The sequence below is a fragment of the Balaenoptera ricei genome, chromosome 10 (genome assembly GCF_028023285.1).
Source record: "Balaenoptera ricei isolate mBalRic1 chromosome 10, mBalRic1.hap2, whole genome shotgun sequence".
Taxonomy (NCBI): Eukaryota; Metazoa; Chordata; class Mammalia; order Artiodactyla; family Balaenopteridae; genus Balaenoptera; species Balaenoptera ricei.
In genome coordinates, this window is record NC_082648.1 from 5,272,717 (window position 1) to 5,289,298 (window position 16,582).

Sequence of the window (16,582 nt, forward strand, 5' to 3'; positions counted from 1 at the left end):
CTCACTGCCTGTCTCAAGGTAGCCTCTGCTTGCTCTCCCGGGCACCCGTGGGGGCCTGGAGCCTTTAAGTACAATTGTGCTTTTGAGGAAGACGAGCTCCACACAGTTCTCAGGCTCACGGGTGCTTATTTGAGGTCATCTTCAGCCTTTCCAACTCAACCCCTCCAGAGGGGTGAAAACCCACCTTCTTCTGTCTTTTGGGAAATCCACCAGAACTAGTGTGAAGCCATGCATTGCATTTTTCAAGAGTCAAACTCAATCACCAAAAGATGCATCAGAGAGGGCAGGGGGTGTGGGGTAGAGGTCAGGGGAGGAGGTATGGAAGGTGTGCTCGCATCCCCCCCAAAAAAGAATTGGAAGTGGTGTTGGAAAAATCCTCAGCCTTTATTTACCACGGTGGGTAGACACAGGAGGAGGGGGAGCTGGGTGGGAAAGGAAAACAATAGAGGGCTGTGTGCTTTGCTACAGAAGCACGCTCTCAGCAAGTAACGTGGCAAGCTGGGTCAGCCCTGCTCAGTTGGCCCCAGAGCTTAAAGGAGGGTCTGGTGCAGCTGTCGGTGGTGGTGGGCAGGCTGGGGCCAAGGCAGGCCCGCTCCGGGCACTCGGAGGCAAAGCCGCAGGAATCCCCAGGTTCAGCGGGCTCCAGCCTGATGGAAACCCTCGCTGCCTCTTGTTCTAGGGAGAGGCTTGTGGGGAGACCACAGAGGAGGTGACCAGGAAAGGGAGTGCTCACATCTCATGCAGAGAGTGACCGACATATGGAACATGTTATCGGGAAGGGTTACAGGCTGGAGGAGCTCCTAGACTTTTCCAGAGGTGGGATGGGGGAGGGGGCAGCCTTCAGAAACCCAAGGAGGTTTCTAAACAAAAGGAATTTGAGAAGGGTTGGAGGAATAATGAGAAATGCAAACTTGACCCAGAGTTTCTCTTTCTATCTCCCAGGCTTCTCCCCAGCCTGTCCTTACATGTTTCCAATTCCTGGGGACCCGAGAGGGCCACTGGGGCCATGTGCCTTCCTCCTTACATGGGCAGAGCTGGCGGGGGGTGGGAGCGGGGTCAGCAGGACCCCAGAGCCGTCTCCCACCCACCCCAACCCCCCGTGTCCCTGGGGACCAGAGAGAGCGAGCAGGGAGCCCAGAGCCTTGTCTCTGCCCCTCTGTGGGTAGGCAGACTGCAGACACTGCGAAGAGCTCAGGATGATTTACCTGGATTCCCTCACTTTGTAGAAGAGCAAACTGATGCCTGGGAGGTGGAAACAAGGCTTGTCCGAGGTCCCATGGGGACTGACTGGGAGAGCTGCAAGGCGCACCCCAGGCTTGTGTTCCTCCAACCCTAGGGTTGTCTCTCTCCTCAGCACCCCTCTCCCCACCCACTGCACACACGCACACACAGATACACACAGATACACGCACAGACACACACACTAAGACGCAGACACACAGGCACACACAGATACACACAGATACACGCACAGACACACACACTAAGACGCAGACACACACACACACACTCAGACATACACACTCACATACAGACACACACACACAGATAAATGTGGACACATGCACAGATGCACATTCAGACCCAGACATACAGACCCAGACATACACACAGACACACACTCAGACACAGACATACAGACCCAGACAGACACACAGACACACAGACACACACAGTCACACACAGACATACATATACACACAGACACAGCTATATACACATTCACACACAGACATACATACACACACAGACACAGATATATACTCATTCACACACAGACATACACATTCACACACAGGCACACTCACAGATATTCACACACACACCATACGCACAAATAAACACGTTATACACTCACACACACACACTCAGACACAGACATACATGCACACATACACACATACTCACACAGACACACACACAGGCACACTCACAGATATCCTCACACACACACGCTCTGCTGGCCTGTTTCCCAGCAGCTCTTGTACAGGTTGGAATTCCTCCTCTTTCTGCTCTGCTCTGATGGCAGAGAGCTGTAGGCACTGCCCTGGCCACTCTGGGACAAGGTCCCAGTGGCCGCAGGAGTGTGGCCTATTCTGTGTCACCACCAGGAAGCCCTTTTTGACCCTGAGTGCTCATACCTTCGTGCTTGTGTTCGTGTCCCTGGCTGCTAGGAAGAAAATGTCAGCTGGGGTGGGGTTAGCCAGCTCTGGGTGCTGGCGGGGTGGAGTGGTTCCTAACACGGATGGATCTAGATGCAGACACCCTCTGGGCGGCAGTCGTGGTGGTTTTGGGGGACAGTCTCTCCTCCCCCGTTTTTCCCTAGCTGGGGCAAAAGCCACCATGCAGGGGCCTTGGACTCAGCTGAAACCCTGTTCAAGAAAGCCTTGTCTGCCTTCCTCCCTCCGTCCTCTCTTTCTCTCTGTGTCTTCCTCCCTCCCTCCTTCTCCCCACCCCTCCACAATCACTTGCCCTGAGGTCCCCAGGAGCAGAGATGGCCCCCTGGCTCGGTGTCGCCCCTCTGCAGTCAGACCCTTGGCTGCAGGGCCTCAGGTGCCTGACGGCTCGCCCCTTCCGTGGGGACGGTCCTGTTCTTCGTGGCTCCAGTAATGATCCCCAAGGTCCATTTTAGACCATCCTCCAGGAATGTACTCAGACTCTTCTGAGCAAACTTAGTGAAATGGCATCACTGGCACTAAAAGGTGACACCTCTCATCCCCTGTACTTTTTCCAGCTCTGAGTGTTTGTCCATCCTTCACTGTGTAACAAACTCTCCCAAACTTGGTGGCATAAAAAAAAAAAAAAAAAACACTGTTTTCTCATTTCTCATGATGTTGTGGCTCAGGGAATTGAGTCGAGCTGGGTTGGGAGATTCTTCTGTGTCAGGTGGCCTTGACAGAGGTCCTTGGTGGTTTTCAGTTGACTGATGGGCTGGCACGGGTCACCCAGGCCAGTTCACCCGCAAGACGAGCACCTTGGCAGCACTGGCTGGAAAACCACAGTGAGGGGGGTCTCCAACATGGTGGCCTTGAATGTCAGTGCCTCCCGTGGCAGCTCGGGGCCCCAAGAACAGGCAGAAGCCACACGGCCGCTCACAGCCTAGCCTTGGAAGTCACATAATGTTACATCCTCTATACTGTATTGATCAAAATGGGCACAGGACACCCACCTACAAGAGAAGGGCACATGGACCCACCACTAGGTGGGAGGAGTGTCAGAAATCAGCATGTTTTAAACTAGCAACCTGCTTGTGCACAGTATTCGATCCCAGTGTATCTTCTGGCTACACTCTCTTCCAGAGCAATGAACTTATCCACTTTTGCCATCTGATATAAAAGAGAGCCTCTACTGGTGCTTAAGCCTCCTCTCTCAGGCTTCCGGGGTGTCCCCCTGGGCCACGTTCTGTGATTGTCCTGCACCCCTCCCTCCTCCAGCTTCTCCTCCTGAGACAGCGTGCAGCCACGCTCACAGTCATAACGCCAGTCGGCTGGAACGCGGAGAAGCTCTTCAGAAACAGCAAGGTTTCCAAAGACAAGGGAGAGCACTGGTCTTGAGTACGCTGAGGAACAGGGAAACCAAAGGGGATGGAAAAGCCATCAGGTTGGAGGTGAAGTCATCCAGAGTGGTGGCAGGACCAGAGATGGAAGAGAAAAGGCATGCCATTCCAAAGCTCTTGAGGAGTGCAGATGTCACTAGACAATGGTGCTGATGCCACAAAAATGTTTGTAAAAGGAAGGGAAGGGTTCTGCCTCATGGGCTACCTCTTGAGCTGAGTCAGGCTGCGAGGGTTCCAGCCCTCTCATAGTGTAGCGTTCCACATGCTGTGCTGGTCCTGATTCTGCTGCACCTCCCAGAGAAGCCCTTCTGCAACCTTGTGGGCAGGTTTCCCTCTGGGTGTCCTTATATTTATGGTTCTGTGTTGGTTCCAGATGGACAGCACAGCTCTTGGCCTCTGGAGAGCTGGCTTCTGGTTCTGGCTTTTCCATTAATTGATTGTTGCATTTGGGGCAGGCCACTTTCCTGCTGTAACCTTCCCATTATATGAGAATTCTAGTAGATTAGGATGCCAGTGCCTGGCTCTGTAGCTTCAAAAGGACACAGAAAAGTAGGAAGGACCAGAAAACGAGACCAGTATTGAGGATCATTTGTCTGGTGAAGAAATGGCTCAGGGTTAGCAGAGGGTCATAGAAGCACAGGATATTAAAGCTGGAAAGAAGCTGTGAAAAACTGTTTAATTCAAGAGTTCTTCACCGAGGATCTATGGGTCTCTGGGTTAGGCTTTGGGGAGCTGGTGAACTGCCTCGAATTTTTTTGCAAACTTTTCCGCTATGTGCACATGCATTTTTTTAGGGAAAACTTTCTTTAGTTTTTATCACATTCTAAAAAGGGTCAAAAACGGCTGAGAACCACTTTAGTCCACCAGCATTATGTTATGTGATTCTTAACCAGGAGGGATAAGGCCTCCCCAGATGGTATTTGGAAAAGTGTGAGTGCCTTTTTTTGGTCGTCACCATGACTGGGGACATGATTGACATTTAGTAGGTTGGGGGCAGAGCTTCATGTGTGGGAGACAAAACTGAATAATGAAGAACTAACTCTCCTGCCCAAAATACCAGCAGCAGCCCTAGGGAGAAAGCCCGTTAGGAATTGAGACCCCAGGATGAGCAGTGATTCTCCCGTAGCCACAAAGCTGATCAGTGACAGAGATGCTTTTCATTCATAAATCAAAGTGGGAGACATGCCAAGAGTCCACATTATTTTATTTCTCCTTGTCAATACGCTAAAAATCTATGAAAACCAAGTAATCAGAAATCTGTCTCGCCTTCAAAGTTCCAGCAAATTTCAGAAAGAATCCCTGGGTTCTTGGTCTTCTTTACCATCCAATAAGGACAGAGGAAAGGAATGTGTGACATTTGGGGAAACTAAAGCACAGATAAGTGGGCCCGTCAGCCCCGTGTTGCATAGATATGCTTCTCAGCCACTGTGAATTGGCGATGCCCAGCCTTGGACGGTGAAATGTTCCCTTTGCACTTCAGAGCACCTGTCTTGGACATCTCTTTCTCAGAACAAGGAAAGAAGCATTAACGTATCAATGCGGGGCTTGGTGCCGCACTCCCTGCAAGCAAGTGGCAGGTGCCTTCAACTCTCTGGAAAGAGTTAGGAGGTGGTCTGCGGTAGTGGCTAAAAGTACAACCTGGGGGTCACACAGGGGTCTGCATCCTGGCTCCACCTCTCAACTGATGCGTGATCTCGGACAAAATGACTTAATCCCTCTGAGCCTCAGTTTTCTGAGCTGACAAGTGGGCATGATAATCGTATCCATGAAGATTAATTGAGACGATCCGTGTAAAGTCTGGAGAAGTCCTCAGCATATGGTGCGGCTCAGTAAATACTAGCTGCTATTACAAGCGGTTATGATGACTGTGTCCGTGATGAAGGACAGCTTTGGGTCCACAGTGTTGGTGCCAGAGTTCAGAGGACAAACTCTGGCTTGGTTTCTAGTCTCGCCCAGCTGCCCAGAGCGAGAGTCGGTAGATGGTTTGGGATTGGATCATAGTGTTTATGAAGTGCCTTCCACACACTTGGGTTCGGGTGGAAGATGGATTTTCTTCCTGTGTGTCCATTCCAGCCTTCCTTTGCAAGGGGGCGCAAAGAGGCTCAGGAAATCTCCCGTGCAGACGCCTCTCCTGCCTTGCTTTCCTGGTCTGGCAGGGGATTCAGGTGAAGGACGGTGGCTGGGTGAGCCGTGGAAGGAGGCTTTGGCCCTCCGAGCCCCCAGACAGCGCGGTTTCCTGGAGAGGGCGTCCAGACCAAAGGCAGCCATGGACCATCTGCCAGTCCCTCATCCTCGTGGAAGGAGGCTGGCTGTGGGCTGGGGGAGGTGTGAGCGGGAGACACAGGCCCCATCGCCAAGCCTGGAGGAGAAAGGCTGCCATCTGACCGCACTCACCGCGGCCAAGTCCTCGTGAGGCCAAACCAGGGTGGTTTGGGGTGACCCCGGCCTCGCTGCCGCTGCCCTGGCGGGTGCAGTCACACATCTGGGCATTGCCAAGGCAGCTGTGGTCTTGGTTTGGAAGAGGCATCTGGAGAGTGAATGAGAGTCCTGATTTGGGATTTCCCTTCGCTCCCAGCTCTCAAGGTAAAGCCAGCTTCCTTATTCTGCGAAGTTTGAGACCCATCCTTGGCTGGGTAGACAAAGTAGATAATTGATCATCCTCATCATTATTTATCATAATTATTAAAGATTGACGGTCAGCAGCCTTCTGTTACAATTAGCTTACAGCTGGGTAGCACTTTACAGGTAATACATATGCTTGACACATCAACCCAACTCAAACACGAGGAGTACCTCTAGGACAAGAAGTTTCATTTGCTTGGGGAGGTTATTCTCTGACGCTAAGAGTTGAACGCCAGCCGTACCCGCAACTGGCTGTGTAATGGAAGCAACCTTCCCTTGTGTGTTTCCACACTTGGAAAAATGGAGTTAACCCAGATGCAGAAAATGAAACCAAAATCAAGATGTCTCAGAATATTAAATGATACAGTAATTTGGAAATAACTCGACTGTAACCCATCCTCATTTTGGGAGGCTATAGTGTGTGTGTGTATGCACACATGCACACACAAGCCCACCACAAACCCATGCATGTGCATCTTCAAGCACAGTGGTGAATGGGCATTAGTGCCCAGAACAAAGAAAACGGAATTTCCTAGATAAACACAGTTATGGCCGGTAGCTGGATTGACTCAAATTTTCTCTGCAGATTGTTCCTTGCCCAGCCTCTGGCCATGAAATGAGAGTTGGTAGGATGTAAAGGATAAAGTAAACCTGGGTTTCCTGGGGCTTGTGTCGGCATACCAAGCTCCTTTCAGATCTCTCTGCCAAGATGGGGCCAAGCCAGAGGGTTCCCTGGCCTGGGGAATAACTGTACTACCTTCTTCTCGGAGCTGTGGTGCACATTGTTTTGACATGTGCCATACCTTCTGTCTCTCACTACCTTGGGGCCCGATGAGTGGATGCTTTGAACAATGTAAAATTCCTCTTCCAACAGCTGTGAAAAAGAAACTCCCAGCTTTTTACTGCCAGCTCAGGGTGTTTAGCTTGCTTTTGGGAGACCGGCTCCTTGTCCTTTCAGGGGTCTCTTGTCTTCATTTTGTGACCTCCAAGAGGAACCAGTTTCAGCAGTTCCTTTCTGAGGGAGGTGAGTCACCCTTCTGAGGTCTCTATTTCATTTCTTTTCACCCTAGAACACACCTTCCTTGTTGATAGGTTGTCTTGTTTCCATTGGGAAGCCAGCATCCCCTGAAAACCGAGGACCTTGTCCTATTTCAGATCTTGGGCCAAGCGTTGTCTGTGTCAGTCGGTTTCAGAACCCTGAGTTAAGTAAGCTTCAATAAGAGGAACTCTGCAGAATGAGGGGCTTTTAGAGAACAGGGAAGGAATCCATCTCCCTGCCTCTGCTGTCACCTATGTGATGCAGACCTGCCCAGGGATCAGGGATCTCAAATGAGGTCTCACCAAATACAGTGGAGAGGTGATCCTCTTTGGTTGGGGGGTTGGATTTAGACCATGCTCACCAGCATCTTTGACGACAGTCGTTGACTAGTTCTCTGATCTCGGCTCGATTTCTTACCCTCTCTAAAGCTCAATGTATGTGTTCTTGTTCTCCCTAAGACAGGGAAGAGTGGCCACCCTCAGAGGTGCAATAAGAGTGAGCGAGGTGGGTTTGAGGGGTGCACGCAGGGCCGTCGGGGAAGGAGCGCCATGAACCCCCACACGGCCCAGTTCTTGTAACTTCACTTCTAATCCGCACCTTCCAGCCACCCCAAGTCGCTCCTTCCCTCCATCCTTTCACAAGCGTTTCCCTCCCTCGTTGGTTTTGGGTCCACCTTGCCCCCAGTGAGTTAACCTACGTGTTTCCAGTCTAATCTCATCCTGCTTCTTTCAGGCCCCCCGCCCACACGGGGGCTGGGGAATAATTGGTTTGTCCTCATCGGTGTTTGTAGCGCCTTCCCTTCAAGCGTCATCCGTGCGTTCCAATTAACCTGCCACTTTTTCCTCTCTCCTGCTTCCGGATCATTATTAAAGAGATTAAGCAAAGCCAGACGAGTCCCCAGCGGAGGCTCCACCGGGACGTGTCTCTCCCGGCTCCCAGCCTTGTCAGGGGTCAGACCATCTTCATGTGGCCCCGACTGACTCATTTTGAGGCCTCAGGACCCGTGTTCAGAACAAAGCCAATTTGAATTAATTTTGCAATTAAGACAGGAGAACAAGCCTGGCCAGTCCTTTTATATGGCCTTAGTTTAATGTTTCCACCACATTCCTTTCCTTTTGGTCATTCTGCTTTAAATCTATCGCCTCCCCACCTCTCTCTCTTTCCACTCCCTGAACGAGATATTAGGGTTATCTGGCAGGATGTGGTCTTTGGACATCTTAGCATTCATCAGAGACCAGGTCATCGCTGCAGAAATTCTCCAAAGAATTAGGTCCTTATGGCTACAACTGGCCAGTGTCCTCGGTCACCCCCGCCAGAAAGTGCACTTGCCTCCGGCGGAGGTGGTTACCCTGGACATAATGAAATCTCTAGAATTTGCATGTTCAACGCTTGGCAAGTAAAAAAGTGCTTCCACCTTTGTTCTCACACCTCCTCCCCTAGGAAAGCTAGAACAGAGCCTTTATGCCTTCTGTGCTATTCACCCCCTTTTCCAGCGCTGGGGCCAAACCCAGGGTCTGAGGTGGCACATTCTGTGCTCTGTATGAAGCAACGCGTGGGACAGGCACCTGCAGGGGGCTGACCTTGGAGGGCATCAGGCCCAGGAGGGACGGGAGAAAACTGAATTGTGCTTCCTTTCATGGGGAATCTGAGAGGAGGAAACAGGAGTGGTGGCCTCAAGCCCCTGGAAACTGCCGAGAGCTGCCTAGGGGCTTCTCGGGGGGGGGGGGGGGGGGCTCGGCCTGCCGGGTGGAGCTGTCCCGGCTCCAGGCTTGGAAGCTGAGCTTCCTCTGGACTGTGTGAGAGCCGGGACAGACAGACAGCACAGGGCATCTGCTCCAGAGGCAGACGGCCATCCCGTCTGGGCTCTGCTGCTTGTTAGCTAATTATTAAACCTCCCCATGCCTTGGTTTCCCCATCTGAAATGAGAAACGTAACTACCTACCTCCGAGGGGTTGTTACCAAGATGAAAGATGCAATGTATGTCAGTTCCCGGCAAGAACATCTTTGTGCTTGGTGACCCCGCTCTGCCCAGGCTACAAAATTCACTCGGTACACGTGCAACAAGCGAGGGCTGGGGGTTCATGGCCAGGCGGTGGCTCGCACGTGCCAGGGAGCTAGTCCTAAAGAGGTGACTTGGAACTCAGCGATGATGGCCCCCATCCCCCGCGTGTGGCAGGACAGACCCTGGTTGCTGTGGCCTCAGACCCTGTACCACCGTCCTCACCGGCTTCTCTTCCATTTCAGCTGCTCCTTCCAGACCCCAAACCCTCTGTGTGTATTGTACACTGAGCCAAAAAGGAGGAATCAGAAATTGCTCTCTTTTGAGTATTTTGAGGGATGGTGAAACCTTGTAGGAATGTTGCTCCAGGGACTGGGAAAACACCATATGTGGGAAAGCATTTCTAAGCGAGCAAAATAGCATCTGCAAGCTGGTCAGAATCTTGGAAAACTCTGAGCGGGGAAAACGGGCACTGGGGAGAGTGCAGGAAGGGGTCTAACGGAGGTCTTTAACAGGTCTTTTTCCAATTATAGCCGAGAAGAGCCTGGGGACCCTGGCCTGCTTCAGAGCCAGGCCTGTATTTTCTTTGGGAGAAGAAGGCAGAGTTGATTGGCTTCCAAACCAGGCTTGGCAGAAACCCAGACAGAATCCCAGGCCAGGAAGCTGTGTAGGTCTTGCTTGTAGTAGGTGCTCATTCAGTAAACGGACCTGGAGACTCGACAACAGTGCAGCCCTGTGCCGGACGTCAGAGGCGGGGGGATGAGAAAGACGTGGCCTAGTCATCCAGGAGGAGCCATTCAGAGACAGTGATAACTCAGTAGGATCATTGCTTAAACGGGGGTCTCTGTAAACTGCAGTCACCACTAGCGAAGGAGCATAGAAGTCTCTCTAAATTGAAACATTCACTGATGCGCCTTCCTGGTACTGCCTTTCCTCTTCCACTCCCCACTCCAGGGAATAAGTCCTCTGCTACCCGGTGTGTGTGCATGGAGGGTGGGCGTGCAGTGTCTTCTGCTGCGCAGATAACTGAGGGTCACGTTCATCTAACCTGTCCAGTGGATCACTGTGTGCCAGGCACGGTGCTAAGTGCTTTCCTAATGATGTCACTTTTCACCCCTGACCATGACCTTGATTATGCACCGGCCATGCGATCTCTGTTACGCTTAATCACCAAGGGTCCCCTGTCCCTCTCTGTGTCATGTAGCAGTCAGACCTTACACAGCTCGCTTTACACTGCTCCGGGTCTCAGTGTCCCTAATGGTAAAAACGAGGTGGTTCTCTATGGCCCCTTCCAACTCCAACATCTGTGTTTGGGCGAATTTTATTAGCGACATTCTTGGGCTTGCTCTCTGCGAAAAACCTGAAAGCAGATTATCAAAGTGGAGTCCGCAGGAAGCCTGTTTTAACACAGCCTTGCAAATATCTAGAAACACTTACCAGCCTGCAGATGATTTACTCCCAGGACTTATTCCAAAGTATCATGACGAGTTTTTGGACTTGATGGTAAGCAACCATTCAGATCCAGAAATGGGTAGGACCCATGCTAAGGGGCATTTGGGAATTTTTATATAATTCATTTTGTTCATTTGTCCCACCCCACTACCAGCAGTGCTGGCCTGATGTCTCTGTGCTGAATTTGTGTGCTTGGGACCCGAGGGGATACTGGGGTTTGCCTTGGGGCTCCCACAGGTAGATGGGATGGTAGGAACAGTCCAGCCTCTACAATTCTCTGTGGAGAACTGAAAAACAATAATAAATCAGCTACAAGTCAGTCTGCTTTGTACGATCTGAGCACTGTGCTTTGGCGATTCTTTGCAATATCAGTGATGAAGTCTTCCTCTCTGACGATCCTGACCTCTCCCCCAGTCCCCCACCTCCCAGGGGAGCAAGGAAGGCGGTCTCAGGAGCCTTTCCCACTGTCCACAACCCCGGGCCCTCCCTGCTGGGTTGCAGTAAAGTCACAGCTCCCGTCCATGGCCCTGCACGCTGCACCCTGCCTCGCAGCACCCTGTGGGCTTTGCACATCCCTTCTGACCAACGGTAACTTTCCGCCCTTACTTGCAAACAATTTCGCCAGGACGAGCTGTCTTAGTTCCTGCAGCCGGGGCATCCCACAGAGTCTGGCGCTCAGAGAGGGGACCTCAAACTCAAGGTGTAGCGCTCTGTGGTTACCATCTTGAAATTCGGAAGAATTGTATTTCTGACTGTGGGTTTTCTAAGTGAGGTCCCATGGGACCATGGAGCATGCACCTGGGGGCCCCGAGCATTGCCTCAAACGTGGTCACGCCTCTTGCCGCCATCCTGCCTGTGAGAAATGCTTGCCCTAGGCCCTGCAGACTAGGTAGCCAGTTCCGTGCGTGGAGGACAGGAGTTCCGGCCACCCTCGGTCCATCTCTGACTCACTGCACCCACTTTGTATTCACTGTGGTGTGGACTCAGGGGAGAGGCAGACACAAACAGGGAGGAAGGGGCTCCTGGCCTTGGAGGAGAGAGTCTAGGGAGTAAACCACGTCATGCCATGAGGGCTGTGACACCTGCCACCATGCCACGGAGACGCAAAGGAGGCCGGGCTGCCGCTATCAGGGGAGCATCGCGGAAAAGTTAGCTTCTGAACCAGGCACTGAAGAATGAGCAAAATTTCAGCAGGGGAGGAGGCTGTGAAAGTGTGCAAGGTGAAGGGTCACATGGGCCGTAAAGCTTATTCAAGCGGCTCGTGAACAGTGAGTAGGGCTGAGGGGTGGGGCGTGGGAGCCCGATCATGACGTGATGAAAAGGAATGCTGGGCCCAGAGTGCGGAGTCCCCCTCTCTGCCCTTGTGTGCCTCTCCTCTGCTTTAAACTGCAGTCTGGGTTTTCCTCATCTATAAAATGGAGGAGTTGGATTAAATACCCTTCTCTTTCTTACATCTTTTGGTTCCATAATACAGGCCACCTCCCATATAGCAGGCCAATCCATCAACGTTCTTCCTACCGACTCACCCTTGCAATGACCTTACTAATCTAGGCGTGACTCTTACTGGACCTGGGACCTCCCTCCACTCACCACACTTGATTGATTTCCCTGTAAGCAGGTAGCCTGCTTATTCTTAGTTGATAGTGGCTGGGCTTTTGGGGGGTTTCATAAATTGTTTTTTGATAGCCTCTCCATCCCAAATTATTTTATTGCAGCTGTATTCTATTTTGGAAGGGAGAAGGGGGTGTAATTCTAGTTGCATGTACACCACACTTTTTGTGTTCAACCTTGATTTTGTTGGGCCTGCAAGATCGAAGGGGATGTCACTCTTATGCAGAGTTGGGGGGGAGATCAGTTATCCTGTGGGAACCATTTTCCCAGGATAATACAATAATTACAATCAGGGCCGATTTTCTATGTCTTGTGCCACATTTGCTTATTTCCCTTCTCTTCTCCCCCTGGGTTTCTCGAAATACCAAAGGTGAACCAAGGAAAGGATTTTATTTTCCACGCTTAGAGCTTTAAAGAGGAAACGAGAAAGGCCTGGGGACAGTAAGGTGGCTTCGATGGTGATTACAGAATGAGCACCTCGAGGCGAGTGGTGTGAAGCACGGGGCACGGGAGGGGTCATTAGTGCAGCCAGCCCTCCCCACCGGAAAAAATCTCCTTCCCGTGCCAACCCTCGGAAAATCAGGGCTCTGCTCTAGTGAGGGAGAGACCAGCAATGAAGGTATGTCAAGATCGGCCCTCTAATTCCACAAGGACTCAGCAGAAACCCCAAGTCGAGGTTCTACTATGGCAACAGAATGAGAGCGTTGATGGGTTAAGATGCCATTGAAACAAGGAGACAGCAGAATTAGAAACAGAACCATTAAAAGGAACATTTCATAGTGGAAACTTAAAAAGTCAAACATGAAACATTAACAGGGAATCTTGCACTTCAGGGCAAGTGTAGCCCATTAATTTGAGCTGTGTCTCCATCTTCTACAGGTGGTGCTTTGGGGGGGCTGCCGTCTTGTGAAGAGGGTCTCTGGGGATCAGGTGGGCACCTTGGCAAGTATGTCCATCGGAGAGGTCGGCAGAGCACCTGACACTCAGGCCCTCTCACAGCACAGGTCGCAGCCCACATGGTCATTTACAAGGGCAGGAGAACAGCTCTGCCAGGCTGGCCAAGAACGAGCCATCTCTGATGCTACGGATATAGAAGCAACTGGCCCAACCCAACCTTGGGCTTGGCCCAACCTTGGGGTATCTGTTCCTTTGAGAGGTCTCAGGGGCTGCAGTGAAGGGGGCAAGAGAACTATGATTCTTGAGACAATTGCAAAGCTACTGCCACTGATTTTTTTTAATTAAAAATGTACGTACGCATTTATAATTTTCAGGTTCCATTTCTTCGTATTTTGCCGAGGTGGAGCGGGATGTGATCTTTTCAGGCTCAAGGGACCTTTAAAGAAGTGGCAGGAGACGTCCCTGGCGGTCCAGTGGTTAAGACTCCACGCTTCCAGTGCTTCCACTGCAGGGGGCACGGGTTCCATCTCTGGTTGGGGAACTAGGATTCCACAGGCTGCATGGCACATCCAGGAAAAAACTTTTTTAATAAATAAATAAAATAAAGAAGTAGCAGGACGTCATCCACACACAGAAGAAGGCTGCAGATGGTAGACGTCAGGTGCAAAGGTGACAGGTGCCATCTGTCCAGGAAGGAGATGGAGGTTGAAAGAATGGAGGCAAGCGCACCTGCCTCTTTGTGACCCGGGTCTTCGGGAAAGACCTGACTCTTCTAGGCTGTAGTCCTTCCAGCGATGTTCTTGGTTTCCTTGTGAAAAAGATGATTTTGCCCTCTGTCTGTTACACACACAGACACACACACACACACACACACACACCTCTTTCCCTCTCACACAGCCACGATGCTGGAGGAAAGATTGTTGAGGTGAAGGCACTTGGACATCTAGGAGAGAAAGGAGGGCCGGTAAAAGGCAGTATTTCCCAGGGGAAGGGGAGAGAAATAGACAGCCTCTGTCTCTGGTCAGTACAGGGGCGTTTTGATGCTCCGCTAGGATGGTGGTACCCTGCTCTCTCTCTTGTCTCACAGGGATCCTCAGCCTCTGGTTCAGGATGGCACGGACCCAGCGGCCACCACCTTCTGTTAACACCTATGTTTCCTTTTCAGATCTTACAGGTGAACAAGGTGATGTCCATCTTGTTTTATGTGATATTTCTCGCTTATCTCCGTGGCATCCAAGGTAACAGCATGGATCAAAGGAGTTTGCCGGAAGACTCGCTCAATTCCCTGATTATTAAGCTGATCCAGGCAGATATTTTAAAAAACAAGCTCTCCAAGCACATGGTGGACGTTAAGGAAAACTACCAGAGCACCCTGCCCAAAGCAGAGGCCCCCCGGGAGCCCGCCAAGCCGGAATTCCAGCCCATGACGGCCATGGGCCCCGAACTGCTGCGGCATCAGAGACGCTACAACTCCCCCCGGGTCCTGCTGAGTGACAGCACCCCCGTGGAGCCCCCTCCCCTGTACCTCATGGAGGATTACGTGGGCAACCCCGCGGCCACCAACAGAACGGCGCGGAGGAAGAGGTACGCGGAGCACAAGAGTCACCGAGGGGAGTACTCCGTGTGTGACAGCGAGAGCTTGTGGGTGACCGACAAGTCATCGGCCATCGACATTCGGGGACACCAGGTCACGGTGCTGGGGGAGATCAAAACCGGCAACTCTCCCGTCAAACAATATTTTTATGAGACGAGGTGTAAAGAGGCCAGGCCTGTCAAGAACGGTTGCAGAGGCATTGACGATAAACATTGGAACTCTCAATGCAAAACCTCCCAAACCTACGTCCGGGCACTGACGTCAGAAAACAACAAACTGGTCGGCTGGCGGTGGATACGGATAGACACATCCTGTGTGTGTGCCTTGTCGAGAAAAATCGGAAGAACATAAATTGGCATCTCTCCCCGTATATAAATTATTACTTTAAATTATACAATATGCATGTAGCATATAAATGTTTATATTGTTTTTATATATTATAAGTTGACCTTTATTTATTAAACTTCAGCAACCCTACAGTATATAAGCTTTTTTTCTCAATAAAATCCGTGTGCTTGCCTTCCCTCAGGCCTCTCCCATCTGTTAAACCTGATCCTTGTAACCCGGCTCTCGGGATCCACCGCCTTGTAAAATCTGTGTACACCAGTATTTTGCATTCAGTATTGTCAAGGCCATGACTGTCGTTTTAGTAAACTTGTTAAAATCGGCTGATGTCAGAGTTGTGTGTAGACACAGTTATATCCCCCCTTCCGGGGATGCCTCATGGTTGATTCATTATTTAAAAGAACTGTTACCACCTCCGTTGCAGCGATGTTTGGCAGTTTGGAGCTGCACCCTTAATTCTGGCCGACAAGCTCGCTGCCCACAACCTACTCGCCTTTCTCTGCTGTCAGTTTTGCCAATTAGAGTTATGATTTGCTCCAATGTTACAGTCCCGAAACAATAACAATGAAGCTGGCAGTTTTTGTTTTGCAAGTTTCTTTTCAGCACATTTGTTGTTTGGGGGTTTGAGATTGTTAAGGGTTGAATTTTTTTTTTTTTTTTTTTTTTTTTTTGGCTTCGGTTTTTGTTTGCTTTTTGGCAGTGGTTTTCTGAGGCACATAGGAAACATTTTTTAACTATTTGTAACAGAAATAATTGTGTGGTTACCCAGAAGCAGAAACAGATCCTGAGTCATCTGCACACAGAAGAGAAATGCGCTCCTAAGAGATTCTCTTGGAGCCCCGCCTCCTTTTCCTCTGCTGGTCCCTCTTGGTGCTGCAGGGGGAACTGAAAAAGGCTGGTGCTTTGGAGTCAGACCTAGGTTCAAATTCCAGCTAACCCCTGTGACTGTGGGCAGGGTTTTGAAGGCTCCCTGAGCCCAGGTTTCCTGGAGTCAGAGATTCAGATGTGGGTATGGGTCTTGCCTACCCCACAGGTTGCCATGATTCAGCTATATTAGTGCAATAGGCGTCCCAACAGAGGGTAGATATTCAAGAATCGAAGTTCCTTATCCCTTCCCTCCCTCTCCTTACTTAGGTATTGTGTTCCTCTGTATCATTTTTGGTTTTTGGTGGTTTTTTTTTGTTGTTCTCCTGCCACCCAGCTTTATTAAGATATAATTGACATATAACATTGCATAAGTTCAAGGTGTACAGCGTGATGATTTGACACACGTATATATTGCGAAATGTTTACCGCAATAAGGTTAGTTAGCACATCCCTCACCTCACACAAGTGCCATTGTTGTTATTGTGAGAACGTTTAGAAGCTACCCTCATGGCAACTTTCGAGTGTACAGTACAGTATTGTTGTCTATAGCCCCCATGCTGTACGTTAGCTCCCCCAAACCTATTCCTCTTAAAATTTGAA

General features: G+C 50.7%; 1 protein-coding gene across 2 annotated transcripts in view; it reads left to right on the top strand.

Annotated features, from left to right (window-relative positions):
• Positions 1-15,437, top strand: part of NTF3 (neurotrophin 3) — a 64,379-nt gene extending 48,942 nt beyond the window's left edge. For both annotated transcript variants that reach the window (XM_059934427.1, XM_059934426.1), the window contains one exon: positions 14,342-15,437. In XM_059934427.1, coding sequence (XP_059790410.1) covers positions 14,342-15,121 — 780 coding nt within the window. In that variant the 3' untranslated portion in view covers positions 15,122-15,437. The remainder of the gene's footprint in view (positions 1-14,341) is intronic.
• The last annotated feature ends 1,145 nt before the right edge of the window (positions 15,438-16,582 follow it).